Here is a 17,423-nt window from a genome sequence, read left to right on the forward strand (position 1 = left end):
ATGTGAATGCCCTTAACTGATGGTTTTTTCTTCCATGATCTTTGCCTTGCCATTTTCTTAGATGTTTGGGAACTGGACATTTGGTACTTTGGTCTTCACCGTTATGGTTATAACTGTTACGATGAAGGTATGATATCGCACTGTTCCTTGGGTTTGGATGTGTAGGCAAATATGTAATAAAGCAGCAATTTAAAATTTATTCTAAACTTACTGATTCTTGAGGGTTCCAGATAAGTGATTTTTGTGTTTAGTTTAAACAGTGGTTGAAATTTTTCTTTAGTTTTGGTGTGTTGCAACAATTTTTAATATTTGGGCTGGAAGTTCATAAGTGTGTTTTGACTTAATAATTTTCTGTGAAGTGGGTGGAAAATAGAAGCTCACTGAAGTTATCTCTGTTTTAGATGGCACTAGAAACTCACTTCTGGACATGGATAAACCATTTTGTTACTTGGGGATCCATTGTATTTTATTTCATATTCTCCTTATTTTATGGGGGAATTATCTGGTAAGTGATTTCCCCCCCATCCTTTTTATCACACGTAATATCAATGAAGATAAAAAACACTGAAATATTATGTTCTACCATCTTGCTCTGAATTTTGTGACAGGTTTGTGGTAAAAAGGTTTTAAATCTAGACTGGCCACTTGCTTCTGGTGAGTCTTTGAAAAATTTAAGTGCTGCTGTGCTGTCCTGTGCTCAAGGACACACAGTATCTGTCTCTGGCAGCCTGTAACTATAAGGGCATTTTTAAGAAGTAAATAGGTTCCCAGAGGTGCTATGTAATAGGTGAATAATTGCAACAGAAATAAAGATGCTGGGGTTTGAATCTGTAAAGTGAAGTATTTTTGCTTGTAGTTTGGAGTCTGGGGAGATAGAGTGGTGATTGATTCTCTGCAGCACAATTTAAAACTAAATCAGAACCTTTTCCTTCAAAGTTCAGTACCCCCATTCCCTGGAGCTCATGGGCACGTCAGGTCCAACAGGTTGCTGGGCTTCACATGGACATGGTGCAGTTGTGACTCTGCATCCTGGCTCTCTCTGCTTAATGTAAAATAAGATACACTTGAGACAGCCTGTGCTGTACTTGTTCCTAGAAGTTTTTAGTAATTGCCACTTCTTTTAACTTTTCAGGCCATTCTTACATACCCAGGACATGTACTTTGTATTTGTTCAGCTGTTGTCAAGTGGTTCTGCTTGGTTTGCCATAATCCTCATAGTAGTTGCTTGTTTGTTTATTGATGTTGTGAAGAAAGTGCTGTACAGACATCTGCAACCAACAAGTACTGAAAAAGCTCAGGTAATGTTATGCTTTTGTATCCAACTTGACCAATAGTTACCAGCTTACATTGCTGTCCTGTTTAGCTTAGAAAAGTGTTCTCATTTCAAAATACACTTGTTAATTTCAAATTACAAAAGTGAGGACACCACTTAATAAGGCAGTAATGGTTATGTTTAATAATTAGTAATAAAAAGAATTATTTGAAGGGGTCACTCAGTCTTTTGCATCTCAGCTTGCAGCTGTATGAAAGGATAATACTGCACATTTTTATACTGCTTTATAGATGGTAACTTACTTTTTTCTAGGTATTAGAAGTATTAGAAGCTACTTCTCTAATTAGCACTGAATAGTTCTTAAAATGTGATGGAAGCAATAATTGTAAAAGTTAGTAAAACTTGTTTTAATTAGTATATCTAAAATCTCAATCATTTTATATGCTATGTATTTGATCATTGATTCTGTAATTAAAACTAATTACCCATGTGGCAGTTTCACAGATTCATAGACAAGGTCTAAAGTTATGCTGTGGTGATGAAATCTCCCTTCTGCCTGACACAGCCTCCAAAAATTCATTTAAATCATTCTGGTGAGATTAGTCTGTCTTTTAGGTAAATATCTTTGAGTATTTTCTTCTTTTTAGAGACAGTTAAGGAGAAGTCATCCTGGCTTATTGTTCTAATAGTAACTGTCCCTCTGGTTTCAATTTTCAACATTATATCTTTTTATACTTCTTCTGCTAAACTGAGAAGGTCTCAATTATAGTTTTTGTTTCATTCACAGTTAGCTTTGTGATCAAGATAATTTTAGCATTGGTAGGTAGATTGGACTTGCATCTTCATCAAAAAGGTTGTTTTAGGGTCTTCTCATTATTCTTGTGTTTCTCCTGTAATTTTTACCCTTCTTCAACCTCATATTGAATTTTGGATTTCACCAGTGGACCCAGTATTCCAGAACAGCAGACATCAGTGCCAAGTATGGAAATAATGAGTCCCCAGCTATATTCAGATTACAGAATAACATAGATCAATAACCTGTTGTCTTCTGCATCTTCTACACATCTGCAGGTGGTGATACTGGTTTCTTTCAGGGCATTGATGAGAGGCCAATTAGCACGGGACCAAAAATAGTGAAAGTGTATGAAGAACTCAACTGACAGAGATATCCCATGCACAGTTATGGTCTGAAACCTCTCAGCAGCTTTCTGTCCACCTGTGTGCCAGATGGATTTTGTGGTGTCCTAATTGCTTAATGCAAGTGGCACTGAGCTCTGTGCCATGCAGAGCAGCTGACTGCACTGCATCAGTGCTGCTGTCTTTAGCATCTAACCTTGTAATTACTTTGATGTAAGTGCACATTGATTTACTTAAATTATATTACCCTTCTAATATGTGTGTTAAAAAAAAATCCGTGTGAGACCTTCTCTTCATTTGCCTGGGATCAACATCATGCTGATAAGCCTACTGCTAGCCAGACTATCCCACTAGTCCCTTTCAGAAATTGGAACATTGGCTGCTTTTTCCTGTCTTGGAATTCAGGAGCTAAAAGCCAAAGTAAATAACCACTGACTTTCATAAGACTGTTCAGATAGACCTGGTAAGGCTCTGGATTGCACATTTCTGCACTTCATGGGTTAGAGTGTCTGTAGGTAATGATATTTACCTATTTTTTTTCCTCTCTTCAAAAACTAGTGGTAGTATTTATCAAACACTCTCTTTCCTTCCTTGCTGTACATCACCTGTTGCTGTCTGGCACAGTATTGGGGTGGTTCTTGAGGTTTTTCATGTTGTTGAAGTGCTTGAATTAAACCCTAAAAGCCACATGGATTTTCCTGCCTTTATCCATATACTTCCTGCTACTTGCTTTAGGACTCCTTTCTAAAGAATTTTTTGGTTCAGTTTAATGCCATTACAGCTGTGCAGTCAAATTCCTAGTAAATATTTTTCTTTCTGTTTCCAAGCAGAGGAAGAGACTGACTTTCAGATAGAAAGGGTTTGGAGAATATCTTTGTCCTAAATGCGAAGTGTGATGACTGATGATAATGAATTCTGTGGAAGTCATTGAAGAAATAAATATGGAATTTTGTGTATTGGCCTTTAAAATTATTTTTTGTTGTGTAGGTGCACCCTCTGTATAACTGAACATGTTCAATTATTCATTTTTAATTGTAGGACTACATTGGTATATTTTCATATTGGGGGAAAGAAAAAGCTTGGTTTATAGTTACTATGTTTTTATTATGGCAAGATAAATTTTTACATGCCCTAGTTCCTTGTTTTTAAATTGCAGCTTTTTAGGGTATTTGTTTCTGTCTGCCTTCATTTAAATTCTAAAGTCATCCCTGGAGCAATGAGCAAAACACACGTTTCTCAGCTGAAAATGCTTGCTCCTATTGTTCTAATTTTTCCGAACTTTTTTGTGTGTGACTTAGTGCTCTGAATTCACTATATCTGTAGGAATCTGCCTTACTTTGATTTTATTAAGGTGATAGCATCAAGTGTGAGTTTGCCTCTGATCTGTTAGATGTTACATGTAGCTAAGTTTTCCATAAGCGAGCAGAGAAGTTTAACTGATACAAGAGAGAAATTTAATAGGCTTTTAAATGTAAATATTGTTCTTTAACAGCAACTTAAATCTGACTCATTAATTTTAGGAAACTAAAAATTAAAAATTCGACAGGCAAGCATGAGTTGATTTTTATAGAGGATGAGCTTGGCTAACTTTGTGTTCGTTAATGCACTTAAGGTGAATGTGTGTTACTGTATTTTCATTTTAGTTTTGCTGTGTTTCAAGGGTTTTTTGCTGGCCTAAAGAAAAGCCATCTTATAATGGTTTCATAAGATGGTATGAGGTCAGTTGCCCTGAAGTAGCTTGTGGGCAGTTCCTCAATATAGGTCTGTTACAGAATCATGCAGGAGGAATTGGACAGTAAGGTAAATGTGAATCAAAATACAAATCTTTGAGTAAAGATAAATCACAGCACTGTTGAGGCAAGAAAGCAATACAGAATAAAGGTGTCTGGTAAAGCACAGATGTAAAAGTGTGTAGGCCTTTTCTCTCAGTATGAAAGCAAAGGTACTTTAAGAATGGTCCTGCCACTGACTGGCTGTGATGGTCCCAGGAGCTGTCTTGAAGGTACCAGGCTTGTGTTCTGTATATGATGTGTATTCCACTTAAATAACAATGTGTTGTCCTGTGTCTTTCTCTTAGAAGATTACTGCTGCTACTTACTGACATGTATGTTCCATCCCTTCTCTGTCCAATTGTAGATGTACTCCAACAGAGTTGCTTTAAGTGACGAGTTCATCGCACTGCAGCCATTGTCCAGGGCCAGGAATCAGCTGAGCAAAATTAGGTAGAGTAGGAGGGAGAGTTCCTCATCAACTCTTATGCATGCTCAAGGTGAACTAACCAGTGCTGAGAGAGATGGGAAGAGGCATGAATATATATTAGTGGGGTGAGAGGGCAATACATGTAGTGCAGAAACATTCAGTTTGGTGATTTCTTGGCTTTGCTCTGTGTTTTTGAGCCAAATGCTTCTCCTAAGTAGCATGTGTTAGACGTGCTTTTTGTTTTTTTAAAGGAAAAAACATCCCTAGCATGATGTTCAACTTCCAGAATAAAGATCAGCTGTTCTTGCATCCGTTTTTAAATAATTGTAGTTTCTAGCATGGTTATAATGCTTTTGGTTTCTTTATGATAAAAATTAACAGTGCATTTTGCATGCTGGATAATTTCAGCTTTATAAGGCTGTGACAGGAAGATCCATGTACTTCAGGCAGCAATTTCTTGCAAGTTATTTGCCCATTTTAATTTGCTTTCAATTGTGTCAAAAGAGCAGATAATGTTTGAAGCTTGGGTGCGTCCATACCCTTGTGCAGCTGAGGCTTTTTGTGTCTGTTTTGTGCAGCTATAAAGTGAGTGTTGTTTGTTTTTAATGTGTATAGATACTTATTCCTAAAGGCATTTGGCTACAAAGTCCCAGAAAACTATTCAAAACAAGATCAAAGCATACATGTGTCTGTGTAGGTAAAACATGATTCTGCAACTCTTCAAATGCCCCGAGTTCAGCACATGAAATGCTGTCAAATGCTGATTCTCTTTTGTATGACTTAAGCATTCATTAAGACTTAAGCATACGCCAGCAATGTCTCAGTCTGTTTAATTCCACATCCTACAGCAAGAATTAATGCAAAGATCTGATTCCTTTTAAATATTTTTCAAGGTGACTTTGTTGTTAAAAATGTACAAATAGGTGCCTAGGAGAACCAACTAATCTACATTTTAAGGACTTAATTGCTGTTTGTTAAACCAAAAGAGAAAAGTTTTGTGTTTCCTCTGAGAGTACACTACAACTTTACAAGGCAAAACTTGAAATGGCCATTGTGTTGTGGTGTTAGTGACCCCAGTGTGAAAGGCAACACCTTGGATTTCCAAACACCCAGGGGGGTAGTGGTGGGCTGGCTTTATTTTGATTTGTTTTGAATTCAGCACTTAATAGCTTTAAAACAGGCAAAGTACAGTATAGCTTTTGAAAGCTGTTAAACTTAGCAATATATTGGGGAGGTTCCTCTGCAAAAGCCTTTACAAGTTAGCTTTTCAAATTCTTAGTTTATTACATATCTTGGTTTATCAAGTTACCTTTTAAAAACTGTGGATAAGTGGATGTAAGTTTATTTTCTCAGTTAATTATTAAAGTGAATTACATCACACATCATAGCTATACCAAAGGTTTTAGAACAGATAATTCTGCTAAAATTTAAAAAAATAAACACATCTTAATGGTTATACAGCTGGGTAGTCAAAGAAAAATAAAGCTGTCTAGGAATGCAGCACTGTAGCCATAAAAATGCTAAAACCAGGAGAATCCTTGCCAATGTGAGGCAATTTTCTTCATATTAAACTTAGGGAAAAAAGAGGAAAATCTGTTTTGTCCATGAGTTACAAATGATTATGCAAATCCAATTCTCTTGTAAGTCAGAATTTTTGCACTTGAGTATCTGATAGTACCTGAAGTACAAGCACTGGCTGCTTTCTAATGTGCAGCTGAGCTTGTAAAGTGCAACAAGAAGCAAAGAAAGATTCAGGTTTCTCTAGTTCTTTATATTGTCTTTGGACAAAGTTCAGAAGTTATCCTGTGGATCCTTGCCTAAAACAGTGAAAAGGAAAATCAATTGATAGACAGAAATTACTCACTTCACTATGCTAAATAATATCTAATTTGGAGTGAAGAGTGTGAGTTGGTTTCTGTGGTTTTCCCAAAGCACCAGGGCAAAGAAGGCAAGGAAAACTGTGGGAGCATGAAACAAAACAGCTGCCTGGTGAATATGTAGCTGTAAAGCAGCTAATCTGTCACTCCTCATTTGTAATGTCCACCCAGGGATTGCATCCTTTGGGACTGCAGAATGCATGGAGGTTAATGAACAGACTCTGGCAGGTTTTTGTTGTTTGTAAATATGTATTAAGAGTCTCAAACATAACTCCAGGTTAAACTGAGTTATGCTTTGTTCTGCCAAAATGCTTACTCTTCTCTTGAGATCAAAAGAAGACTTATTTTTTGAATGCAAATTAAAAGAGAAGTATGATGCTACAATCATTTTTTGTTTCTGTAGGCTTCACAGTGTGCAAAAAATGTTCAAGTTTATACTGACTATATTGAGTACATTGGTGATGTACAGTTAAGATCTTTGAGGGAATCTTCTAAGTATCCAGGTGATTCCTGTAAGTCAGAATTGCAGTCTTTTGTGCCTGCTAAAATCTTGCCTCCTAACTCTACTGTCCCTTTTGGAATGTGGGATGAAGAGAAAATGAGGCAGCACAGGCAGGTGCAGGTGTGCTTCACTGGAGTCTGGCAGAGCACTGCTTTCTTTCATAGCTGCCTCTTCTGTTCTTAGAATGTGTGAAATATGTACCTTAGGGTACTAACTGGGTCCCACTGTATCTCATTCCATGTTTTTACCTGTAAAGAAAATGTTCTATGTGCATGTATGTCTATGTGTCCTGTGCTTTGTAAGAACTGTCAGAAATCTTAAGCCACATTTGAGATGTGTTACTTGGACAGATATTTTCATTCAGTTTACGGATGGGATTAACTCAGTGTTACAGAGTTTCTACCTTTGGACAGTGTGTTATGAACTGTACCCAGAAATGGGGAAATGTTAGACATCAGAAAGGGTTTTATTTACAGAGAAGGCTGTCAGTGTACAGTGTTATATCTGGGGCTCTGGAGCATTTACCTTGTCACAGCCAAACCCTGTTCTTTCCCCATCTTCAGCCTCCTGAGTCTGTTGTTGCTTGGTTTTCCCTTCATCTCAGTCCACATCTGCCCTTTAGCTGTCTCCAGAGCTCCAAGCCCTGCCCTTAAGGCCTTCATTCCTTGTCATATTTTTAACTCTAGCTCCCGTTCCATAGGATTCCGCCCCTGCAGCTTTCAGGTCTGACCCAGCCCAGCTGTATGGTGTTGAGAGCAGAGAGGTCTGTGTTCCTTTTACAGCCTATATTTTCTGTAAGGAACGTGCAATTTCCAAGAAAACTGTCCCACTGGAAGCATGAATTCCCACTAGTGAGGTGTGCTGCACCCTGATGGTGCTGCACTTTGATCTCTTCCTTTACAGATCTGTTCATTGGGTTAACATAGCTTGGTGTTGTTCTGTTGCCTAATCCACAGAATCTCTCACAGGAAGATGAGTAAATGAGGGAAGAATGCACCATTTTGGATTTGACTTCAGTCACAGAAGTGCACATACTACTTACTTGAAGAAACCTTGGTCTAATGACTTCGAAATAATTAAATAATTTGGCCCTTGTAGGTTCATTTGGTACAAAGAGTAGAAAAAGAAGTGATAAAAACATCAGAGCAGTGAAGTTGTTAGATGTCAACATTCCTATATATTTTCTTTAAAATTTTTAAATCCAATTGTTTTGGATTTTGGTATACAGTACATAAGGGTTAAAGATGGTAAGATTTACAGTAGGGAGCAAGTTTTAACTTAATTGTGGAATAGTAATGACCATCTTGTATCAATCTCCTAAAACATCCATGTGGCATCAGAATGTTGGTAGCTGGGACCTGGGCTCAGGAGAATACCCTGCCCTTAACTTGGTGTACAGGATTAAACACCTTCCCCATTCCTCAAAGTCCCAACTTTCAGTGTGAATAAATTTTGGGTTGAAATGTCTGTCTTGTGGCATATGGAATAACCTGCAGTAAGACAAACAAACTGAAATGGTCCTTTCTGTTAGAAGGGGGAAAACAAAACTCCAGAATCTCTAAGAATTTTAGATAGAGTCCAAATTTGTTGGGTTTCCTTGTAGTCTGTAGAGCACAAAAAGGCCAAACACTTTTAACACTTGGGTGCTGAGAAACCGCATTTGATCCACCAAAAATAAAAATTGCCTCTTGACCTTGTAAATTGCCTTGTTCTCTCAAGATCAGACCTGTGAAAGTTCTTGTAACAATGGTAACTGTTTTAAAGCAATGCAAGTATGGTGCTTTATAAGATCTGTTGCTTTTCTGTCCTTCCAGATGGAAGAAGATAAGGGTTCAGTCAGCTCAGCATGTGACTTTGCTGAAAGCAGGCACAGAGGGGAGGACAGTAGGCAGCTGCTAGACCCATCTTGCCTGCCCGACAGTTCTTACCTCCACTAGGTAGTACTCCCACTGTACCCTAATGTGTGTGTATTTATTTACATATTTACATTTATTTACATACAGAGAGAGTCATTGAGCCATCTCCAAAATACCCATATTTTTTTTATATCTACAAGAAAAGTTGCATCATAGAATGTTGGTTTGATTTTTTTTTTATCAAGCTGAATCATTCTTTAATTCTCAGTTGCTTTTTGATTTATTACATCCAATGGGCCATTCTCATATAAAGTATTATGTTTAGTGAGATTCCAGATCTCACCTTATGAACATACTTTGTTTGCCACACAAATATTAATAATATCTGATATTTCTCTCTACTCATTAATTTTTTTAAAGCATTGTCTCTCCTGCCTTGTGTTTCTGAGGGTTTGTTTCAGGTCTCCAGGGAACATTATGCCTTCCTGCCTTGCCATGACAGGTTTTACTTTGGTATAAAATTATGACCATAATTGTCCTTCACAGAGAGAAAGTGAGAAAAGGGACTCTCTAGCATATGTATCTTCCTTCCAGGTAGTGGATGTAAATAGAAAAATCCATGTTCACCAGGCAATGATAAACAATATACCTACACATAAAATTTAATTAGGTTTTTTTGTCCTTAATGTTCTCTCAGCATTTCTTTTCATTTCACAGCAAACTCACTTAACTGTGAGTTTGACAGAAAAGTATTGTTGTTTCCAGACTCATGTAAGGTCTCATTTGCCATTTTTTAAAAAAGCGGTATTAACTTTTCCAGAGGTTGTAGTTCAAGCATGATCCTTGCTTTTTGTATCTAACTTGTGAAGAATAAAGGAGATTCTCCAGAAAAAGAGACACTAGACCTCCAAAATCCAGAGCTGAGAGTTTGCTCCTTGGAAGCTTGTTTGGGTTACTCTTGTTTCCTCTTTTTGGCAGTCTTTGGATAATATCCAGGACTCCTGGCTCTCAGGGTAACAGATTCTAAGGACAAAAATGCTCTGGTTCATCTGGATCCAGCATACAACCACTGTAATGTGACTTTCTGCAGTAAATTTGAAGGTCTGCTTGAGCATAATGGATGAACTAAGTACTCTGTTTGAAATCCTGAGTGTAATAGTGTTACAGTTTTGTATTGCTGTGGCCACATCTGTGAAGGTCTCTCCATCTGCAGCAGGGCGTTTGCCTGCTGACCTCCATTGGGAATTCCTTCTGCTCTGTGTAATCTCTTGTGTCACAGCTCTGGGAGCACAGTCTGAGGTGGCTCTGAAGGTCATGTTTGTTGGTACTGCAGTGCTGCAAAGTGTGCAGTTCCTGATTCTGGTATTTTCTGTGGCACTGCAGTTGGGACCAGTCATGGTGATCATCACATTAGGGTGTTCAGGGACATCTCTGTTGAGATGCGTTTTGTTTTGTTTGTCTTTTAACCGGAACCCCTTGCAGACCTGTCACTTGCAAATATTCTGCTCCTGCCTCTCAGGTACAGAAGTTCATTGTCACAGTAAATGTTCCTTCTGTGTCCCAAAGACTCCCCAGATGAGTGTGTGAGCTAAAGCGTGTTCTGCCTGTACTCAGCCACGGCCTCTGAGCTGCAGCATCCACAGGATCAGGGGGCTCCGTTTGTGGAGAATCCTGTACATTCCAACAGCTGCTGAGTGACAGTTCTGTGAACATCACAATGAGTGGTGTGATGGAAAAGTCTGGAGGGGCTGTGGGGAATGTGGCACAGGGCTGAGGAAGGGACAGGCACAGGAAAAGTCGCATGGAAGCAAACACCAGTTCTGTCTGTGTTCCTCCTTGTCCTACCAGCTGAGATTTTTCTCTTGTATTTCCAAAAGCCTCTTGTTTCTGTTAGCTGCCTCTTCTTTGTTGTGTAGGCTGTTCTGTTGTGAAGCTGTAAATGTGTCCAGCTGCTTGTTTGGGGGGAGTAGGAAAAAGAGTGTCTCCACTCATAGTGAACTGTTTCCATAGGGAGCTCTTGAGGTTCTTTGCTTTCCTTGCAGTTTTTGGCAACTGTGGGTGGCGTGAAATAAATTCGGGCTCAAAAATAGAATGTTCAGACAACAGTCAGTGACCTTTAGTGTCACAGTGAAAAGTTGTGGGAAGGTCTTAAGTGAGCTGTGTCCTGTCATGGACTAAGATGCCTCCTCCCAGAATTCTTCTTTCTCCTGGTGTGAGGAGAGGGTAAAGTTCAGCCTCTGTGTTTAGTATTTGTTTGACAGGATGCTCTCATGGAGAGTTTAAAATTAAATTAAAAAGCATCCCCACACTTCACATTTTTATTTCTCTTTAGAATGGTACTGAAGTCAGTTTAGGATATTCTTTCTGCAGAAGCAGGAGATTCCAGTTATGCTGCAGTTGGTGCAGCAGAGCTGTAGAGGAGCACACTGGTAGGTGGCACTTACACCCATACATCTGTTGCTGTTTTCTTTTCATTTTATTTCTTTTATTCCTTTTTTCCCTCACCTACAAAACATGAGCTGTTGAAAGAGTTTATTATGCTAATGCTGAATAATTCTTCATGCTGGCATGAACATGACTGAACCTTTCTGACATTAGCCTTGTTTGCTTTTGGATAAACCATGTTCACACAATCAGGAATGTGCTTTTGTTCTCTACCAAGCCAAGGGTATCTATGGTAGTGATATAATGTCAATTATTCTAGGAAGTTGCATTGTGTGCTTGAGGTAGAATTACTTGGGATCAAGTTGCTATGTTGTATTCTGCAGCCTGCAGCTTTGTCTTGATAAATTTCCCTTAAAATAGGGCTGAGCTGTTATAAATTGTTGAAGGTAAATCAAGGCATCCCAGCTGGAAGTGCATGTGCTCTGCTGCGGGGTTTGGTGGAGGGAATTTCCAGGGTTAGGCAGATGCTGTGCCAGACCATTTCCATGCGCTCAACAAGGCTGCAGTCAAACCTTGGGAAGAGCAAATTTTAGTGTATGTAGACCTTAGGGAGTCGTAATATCATTACTGTAGTTCTCCTATGAAACTGAAAAATATTCAACACTCTAGCTTTAAGAAAATCCACTTTTCCTGAGTGTTTTTTGGTAACATCTTCATTGCTAGAATTTGTGAGTACTGATTTTTCGTTTTTTTCTTTTTCTTTTTTTTTTTTCTTCTTTCCAGCTTACTGAGGCAGGTTCAGGTATCAACTGCTTGGACTCCATGTGCTGCTTCTCAGATGGGGAAACAGCATGCACATCTGTTAGAAGAATGCTGGAACGACTAATGGGAAGGTGTAGCCCAACCCGGGTCAACAGGTGTGGCATTTCTCTCAATAGCCTTTGCTGCAGACGATTCTCCTATAAACTGGAACCCGATGAGCCTGCAGCAATAGATGTCTAGAAACCAGCTGCAGGTTTTGCTTACCTAAGTAGAAAATGCAACTCTTTATTGTACTTTTTTCATCCTAAAAGATTAGCTTCTTGTTTCTTTTTGAGTGGTTTCTTTTGGGATGGGGAGGGGAAAAGCAGTTTTCGAAAGATTTCTGTTACAGCGTTTAGTTCGGCTTTACAAGCTCTTGTGTTGTATCTATCGTAATTTCTCTTGATTTGTACATTCTTCTCTTTAGAAAATCAAGCCTTGCTCCTGTTTTTGTTCTCCTTTTTATGATTACTTTTTTGCCTTCACAAATCAGGAGTTGTTTGTAAAGTCAAAAGACTTTTCCCTTTGGTTCTTGATGTACAACCTCCAAATATTTACCTTGGAGCTTGCATTACTCCTGAAGGTATACAAAAGGCTCACATTCCCCCCCTTAAATCTAACTTCATTGTTAGGAGGAGAGCCTTTAAATCTTTCAGCCATTGATTGATATGAAGATGAAATATTTTTGTAGTATAACTTTTATAATCTATTTCTAAAATCAGAGTGATTGACAGAACAGAGTCTTCAGGTTCTAAGAATTTTCAATGTTTTTTGGGTTCTAGAAGGTATATTGTCAAAATCATGTGTGCCATTCCAAAGTATGTGCTAAATAAATCTTTCCTTCACAAACCACATGTGAAACAAACGTCAGTGAGGTAAAAGCATGTTGAGCAACTGGACATGTCTGCAGAGCAACAGTGCTCTTGCAGTCAGCACAACTGGGAGAGGAGCTCTCACTGAATCCTCTCATGTGCCATCTCCCCATTTCCAAACAAAGAGGGATAGCAAACAAATATGGAAATATTTGGGGGTAGAAATAAAAATAGTCTTTTGTACATCGTAATCTCTGTCCCTGGATGATATCATGGTCCTTCATTGGTCAAAAGGCAAACCGGAAAAGACTGAATTTCACACATTTTCAAGGAAACTCATTTTGTATTTGAAGAACTTTGTCTCTTTCAGTTAAAGGTTGTGATATCATTCACTGGGTGTCAAATCTTGTGTGGGTAATTTACCCTGACAGCTTTGTCAGCTCTGATTCTGCCTTTAGGTATTGCCTGGTCTGTAGCTCATCTCTGTTGGAACTCTTGTGTTGAACACGGTGTCTGTGCTTTCAGTCAGTCTCTCTCTTCTGGCTTGCTTATGAAATTTATTCAATGTTTCTAAAAATCTAGGGTATGAGTATGCAAGAAGTTTCATTCCATATGAAAAATGAACTGTTACTATTAAGTACATTTTTAATTCAAACTTGCTGTGTAGAAAGCGGGCATGATGTGTAAAATAAACAGTTTAATAGAATTTTTTATCTGCAAGGTGAGCATTTAATTGGTCTAAAAATCAACATTTTGGTAGCAGTTGCTCTAACTTTTCTGGGGTTTTTTTCACTTCTCTGTAAAACTGTGCTTTCCAAATGAGGAATTTCTCATGCTAGTTTGTTTCACTTATTATCTAATTAGGGCAGATTGTTAGTTAACAATTGCCTTAGTAACCTGTAGTCTTCTTATAAGGTAGGTATTCTGTGTTTTGTTTTCTGCAATGTATTTGCAGTTTTACAATTTTCTCTTTGTTCCACTTAAATTTTCTTTCCTTAAGAACTTAAAAATACTTATTGAAGCTAACTCGTATTTGACAGAATATTAAACACTTTTCTCAAGACTGCTTTTTGTTAGGTTTATTTCCTGCTTACTTCATGTAGTGTTCAGATGAAGTTCCATCTGCCAAATTATTTTAGAGTTCTTAGAACACAGACATTAAGATTATGTTCTATGAATATGCAAAACTATCTTGGTGCTACACTAAGGGCTTGAAGTTCTGTGGGTTTTGCATCTGCCTCTGGTTGAAATTGCTGTGAACAATCTTCTAGTTTCACTTAAATTTAAGTACAGTACAAATAGAAAAGAGATTTTTTAAAAGTCAGTCATATTATTTTCGCTAATGATTTCAGCTCCTTCTACTCAGTATTGACAACCTGCTCTGAAAGTCAAGGGACCATTTTCTCCCTTATATTTTTTTGCTAATATGAGAAGTCTTTATTAATTTTTTTTAATTACTAATTGCTTAAAACACATGAAGCAGTTACAAGTTGTGAAATTCCAAAGGTACAATTAAGAAAACTGTTGGGTGATTTTAAAATTGTTTAGGCTTTGTTCATGAGCTTGAGCTGCTTTGTTTTTTATCTCAGTCTCCAGAAGATTGTGCAGTCCCCAACAGGATGGTCTTTTGAGTACTTGTTCTCTATAAAACAGCTAAGTATTCAACCAGGAAGTAGCTGCAAATTATTTTTGTTGATTGAAGTGATGCTGATGAGTATGTTGTTTGTGCAAGTGCTGTAGAATGAAGAACACTATTTTAAATAATGTTGCTGTAGGCAGCTTGTGTTGTATTCTCTGCTTATGATATTCTGTCAAATATGATATTCTGTCAAATATGATAACATGAAGTCAAACCTTGTATCAAATTTTGATTAAAACGTTGATGAATCAAAGTGATACAAATGCTTGGAGTAGTGGGCCACAGGAATATAGTCTCTTGTGCTTATTTTACTGCTTGTAAAATGTATTTGAGAAGTATTTTCTATAGCTTCATTAGCCAGTTAGAATATAAAATGTGTGGTGTGGTATGTTAAAATGCATTTTGTCTGTCTGTTCCATTAAATTGTCTGTCGAACTTGTCAGTCACTAAAATATTCAGAATGGTGGATCACATACATCACTTGTACAGTAGGAATCATTGCTGAATTGTTGGGTCTCCCATTAGTGATTCTTGTGTCAAGGCACTGGATGGAACAGTTTTAAAGAAACAGCAGATTTCTGACAGAGCCTAATTTGGAGGATAAGCTCATTGTGTTTTTATTTCCTGCCTTCCAAACTTCTTCAGCTTTTCCCAGGCAGCCCTATAATGCTGTGCAGCCAAGAACTGGATTTCTTCCCAAGCAGTAATCAAGCAAAAAACTTTGTGAGACCCCTCTGAGTCAGCAGCTGTGATGGCTGAGGTGGTTCCCTGATGTTTTGAAGTGTAACAGGAAGGGATGAAACAGGTTCCTGGCTGTGGATAAGTTTTGCCTCCCCCAGGCTCAGGCAGTGTGGAGGTTTCCTGCTGGGACATGGCTGTGCCAGGTTCCCAGGGCTGGCTGTGGGCTCCACAGGGATCTGCTGGAGCAGCCTCTTGGTGCCTCTGTACACAGGCAGCATTCACAGCCTCCCGAGGCACAGCACTAAAACTTCAGCTGCAAAATAGGCATGAAAACCTCTGGTTGTTTTAATTTACAGTGATAGAAATAGCTGTAGCTGTGTGCTCATTACACAGCAGGCATGAATTGGCCTGTTTCCAAAGGTTTGAATGAACTGCAGGTACCCACATGAAATTAGTCCTTTAAAGAGGTAAATTTGCCTGCTCTTGTAACACTTCTATCTTTTGCTCTCATAGACTTTTTTCCTCACTTCCCACTGCAAATACAAGTTCCCAGTCAGCCAAACTTTTTTTTTATTGTTACTTTAGATCATGGAGTTCATCGGATCCCTTCTATGCCAACGACAGGAGCATCTTGACTCTCTCCACAATGGACTCAGCCACTTGCTGACAGGGACATTTTTGAATGCCTTGTGGAAGCCATGTGGTGCTCACACACCTTTAGCAGGTGCTGAGGTGAGCTCAGTGTCTGGCGCTGCCCTAGGAAAGCCCAGAGGACTCCTGAGTCCAGGCAGGGCTCGTCTGGCCTGGCAAAATCTGCACAGCAATTGCTTCCAGGATTTTTTCTAATTATATCTACAAATTGCTAAATAAGTTTTTGGTTTTTTGTTTTTTGTTTTTTTAAGGAATGCTTTTACCTCTGACCATTTGATCCTTTTTGTTGCTGTATGAGCAGATTGGAATCCTACATTTAATACTGGAGATTTCCGTATAGGGCAATGACAGAAATCTTTCTCCTCCCAAATTTGAGTGATCCAATTTGAATCAATTTGAATCTGCACAATTAAACTTTTAAAAGTTGTGTTTTTAATGATGACCCTTCCTTTTAAATACACATTCATTTTGAGCTGTCTTGCAGATGCTGTCTTAGCAGTTTGCAAATCAATTTTGTTACTTCTGTGGACAGTTACTGTATTCTATAAGCAATCAGTTTAATAATTTTTGAGAGTTAAATGCAATTCAAATATTTATGCTGGTGTATGAGTGGCTAATATATTAGCCATTGCTTTGAAAAACACTGTTAACTGTGACAAACCAGTAATTTGGAATAATAAGGGATATAGCGGCTCACTGTTCTCCTAAAGTACAATTCAGAAACCAGTCATCTTTTATTATGCCTTGTATGTTTTGTTAACAGTTCTGGATCCTGACATGGAAAAATTTGTTAAGAATTCATGGATTGAGCAGAAGTCTCACTAGCATAAATTTTTGAATTATTAATCCTTTAAAAGTTGGGGAATTTTTGCATGTTTTGTTCTTTTTCATGTATTTATATTCGGTCACGTTGTATTTTGAAGATATAATTAATGCTTAATTATCTTCGTCTATCGGAAGGATCCGAGACCTTGATGGCAATGTTTTGATACCTAAGTATGCCAATAAAAACAAATTACACAGTTGGAGCTCTGGGTGGTGCATCCTGCAGGTGCCTCCCCTGTCCCAGTACAGACCTGGCTGCATGGTGGGGGCTGGGGAGCAGCAACCTTCCATCATTCCCTCAGCCAGGGTGGCTGAACCCACTGCTTGTCCTGGGATGTGGGAGATGAAGTGGAAGTGCTGCAAGGGTGCCTTACAACAGAGCTGTTCATGGCTGGGGACTGGGAAAAGTGCTGCTGCTGCTGCTCACCTCTGACAGTGACATCCCATCCATAACTGGAATACTCATCCTGTTGGACAGTTAAAAGTGTAAAGATCCATCTTAAAATTAGCTCTGGGTAAAAACTGTAAATCTGGACTGCTGCAAACCTGGCTGACTGTAACTGGGCTGCTGCCAAAAGAGTGCTTCCCTCTTGTCATCCCCAATTCTCCCAAGTTCAGTGAGCAAAGGAACAGGTTCCACTTTCCTGGAATCACATCCTTCCGATGTCCCTTACCTATAAACAGCTCTGCTGTTCATTTTCCTGCCCATGACTTTACCTGGGATTATTTCAGCTCTCCTCTTGGAGCTTTGTTTTCGCATTAGTGTCTGGCAGCTTCTCTCTGAA

General features: G+C 38.6%; 1 protein-coding gene across 3 annotated transcripts in view; it reads left to right on the plus strand.

Moving 5' to 3' along the window:
- The window catches only part of ATP11B (ATPase phospholipid transporting 11B (putative)), a 61,481-nt gene extending 44,640 nt beyond the window's left edge, over window positions 1-16,841 (plus strand). For 2 of the 3 annotated variants that reach the window (XM_009089064.4, XM_050977882.1), the window contains exons 26-30: window positions 62-127; window positions 402-505; window positions 1,133-1,298; window positions 12,013-12,146; window positions 15,748-16,841. In XM_009089064.4, coding sequence (XP_009087312.2) covers window positions 62-127; window positions 402-505; window positions 1,133-1,298; window positions 12,013-12,146; window positions 15,748-15,829 — 552 coding nt within the window. In that variant the 3' untranslated portion in view covers window positions 15,830-16,841. Of the gene's footprint in view, window positions 1-61; window positions 128-401; window positions 506-1,132; window positions 1,299-4,546; window positions 4,633-12,012; window positions 12,147-15,747 lie in introns of all 3 variants that reach the window. The other variant, XM_050977883.1, reaches the window with a different exon arrangement.
- Window positions 16,842-17,423: the final 582 nt, after the last annotated feature.

This window comes from Serinus canaria, chromosome 9 (assembly GCF_022539315.1).
Source record: "Serinus canaria isolate serCan28SL12 chromosome 9, serCan2020, whole genome shotgun sequence".
NCBI lineage: Eukaryota > Metazoa > Chordata > Aves > Passeriformes > Fringillidae > Serinus > Serinus canaria.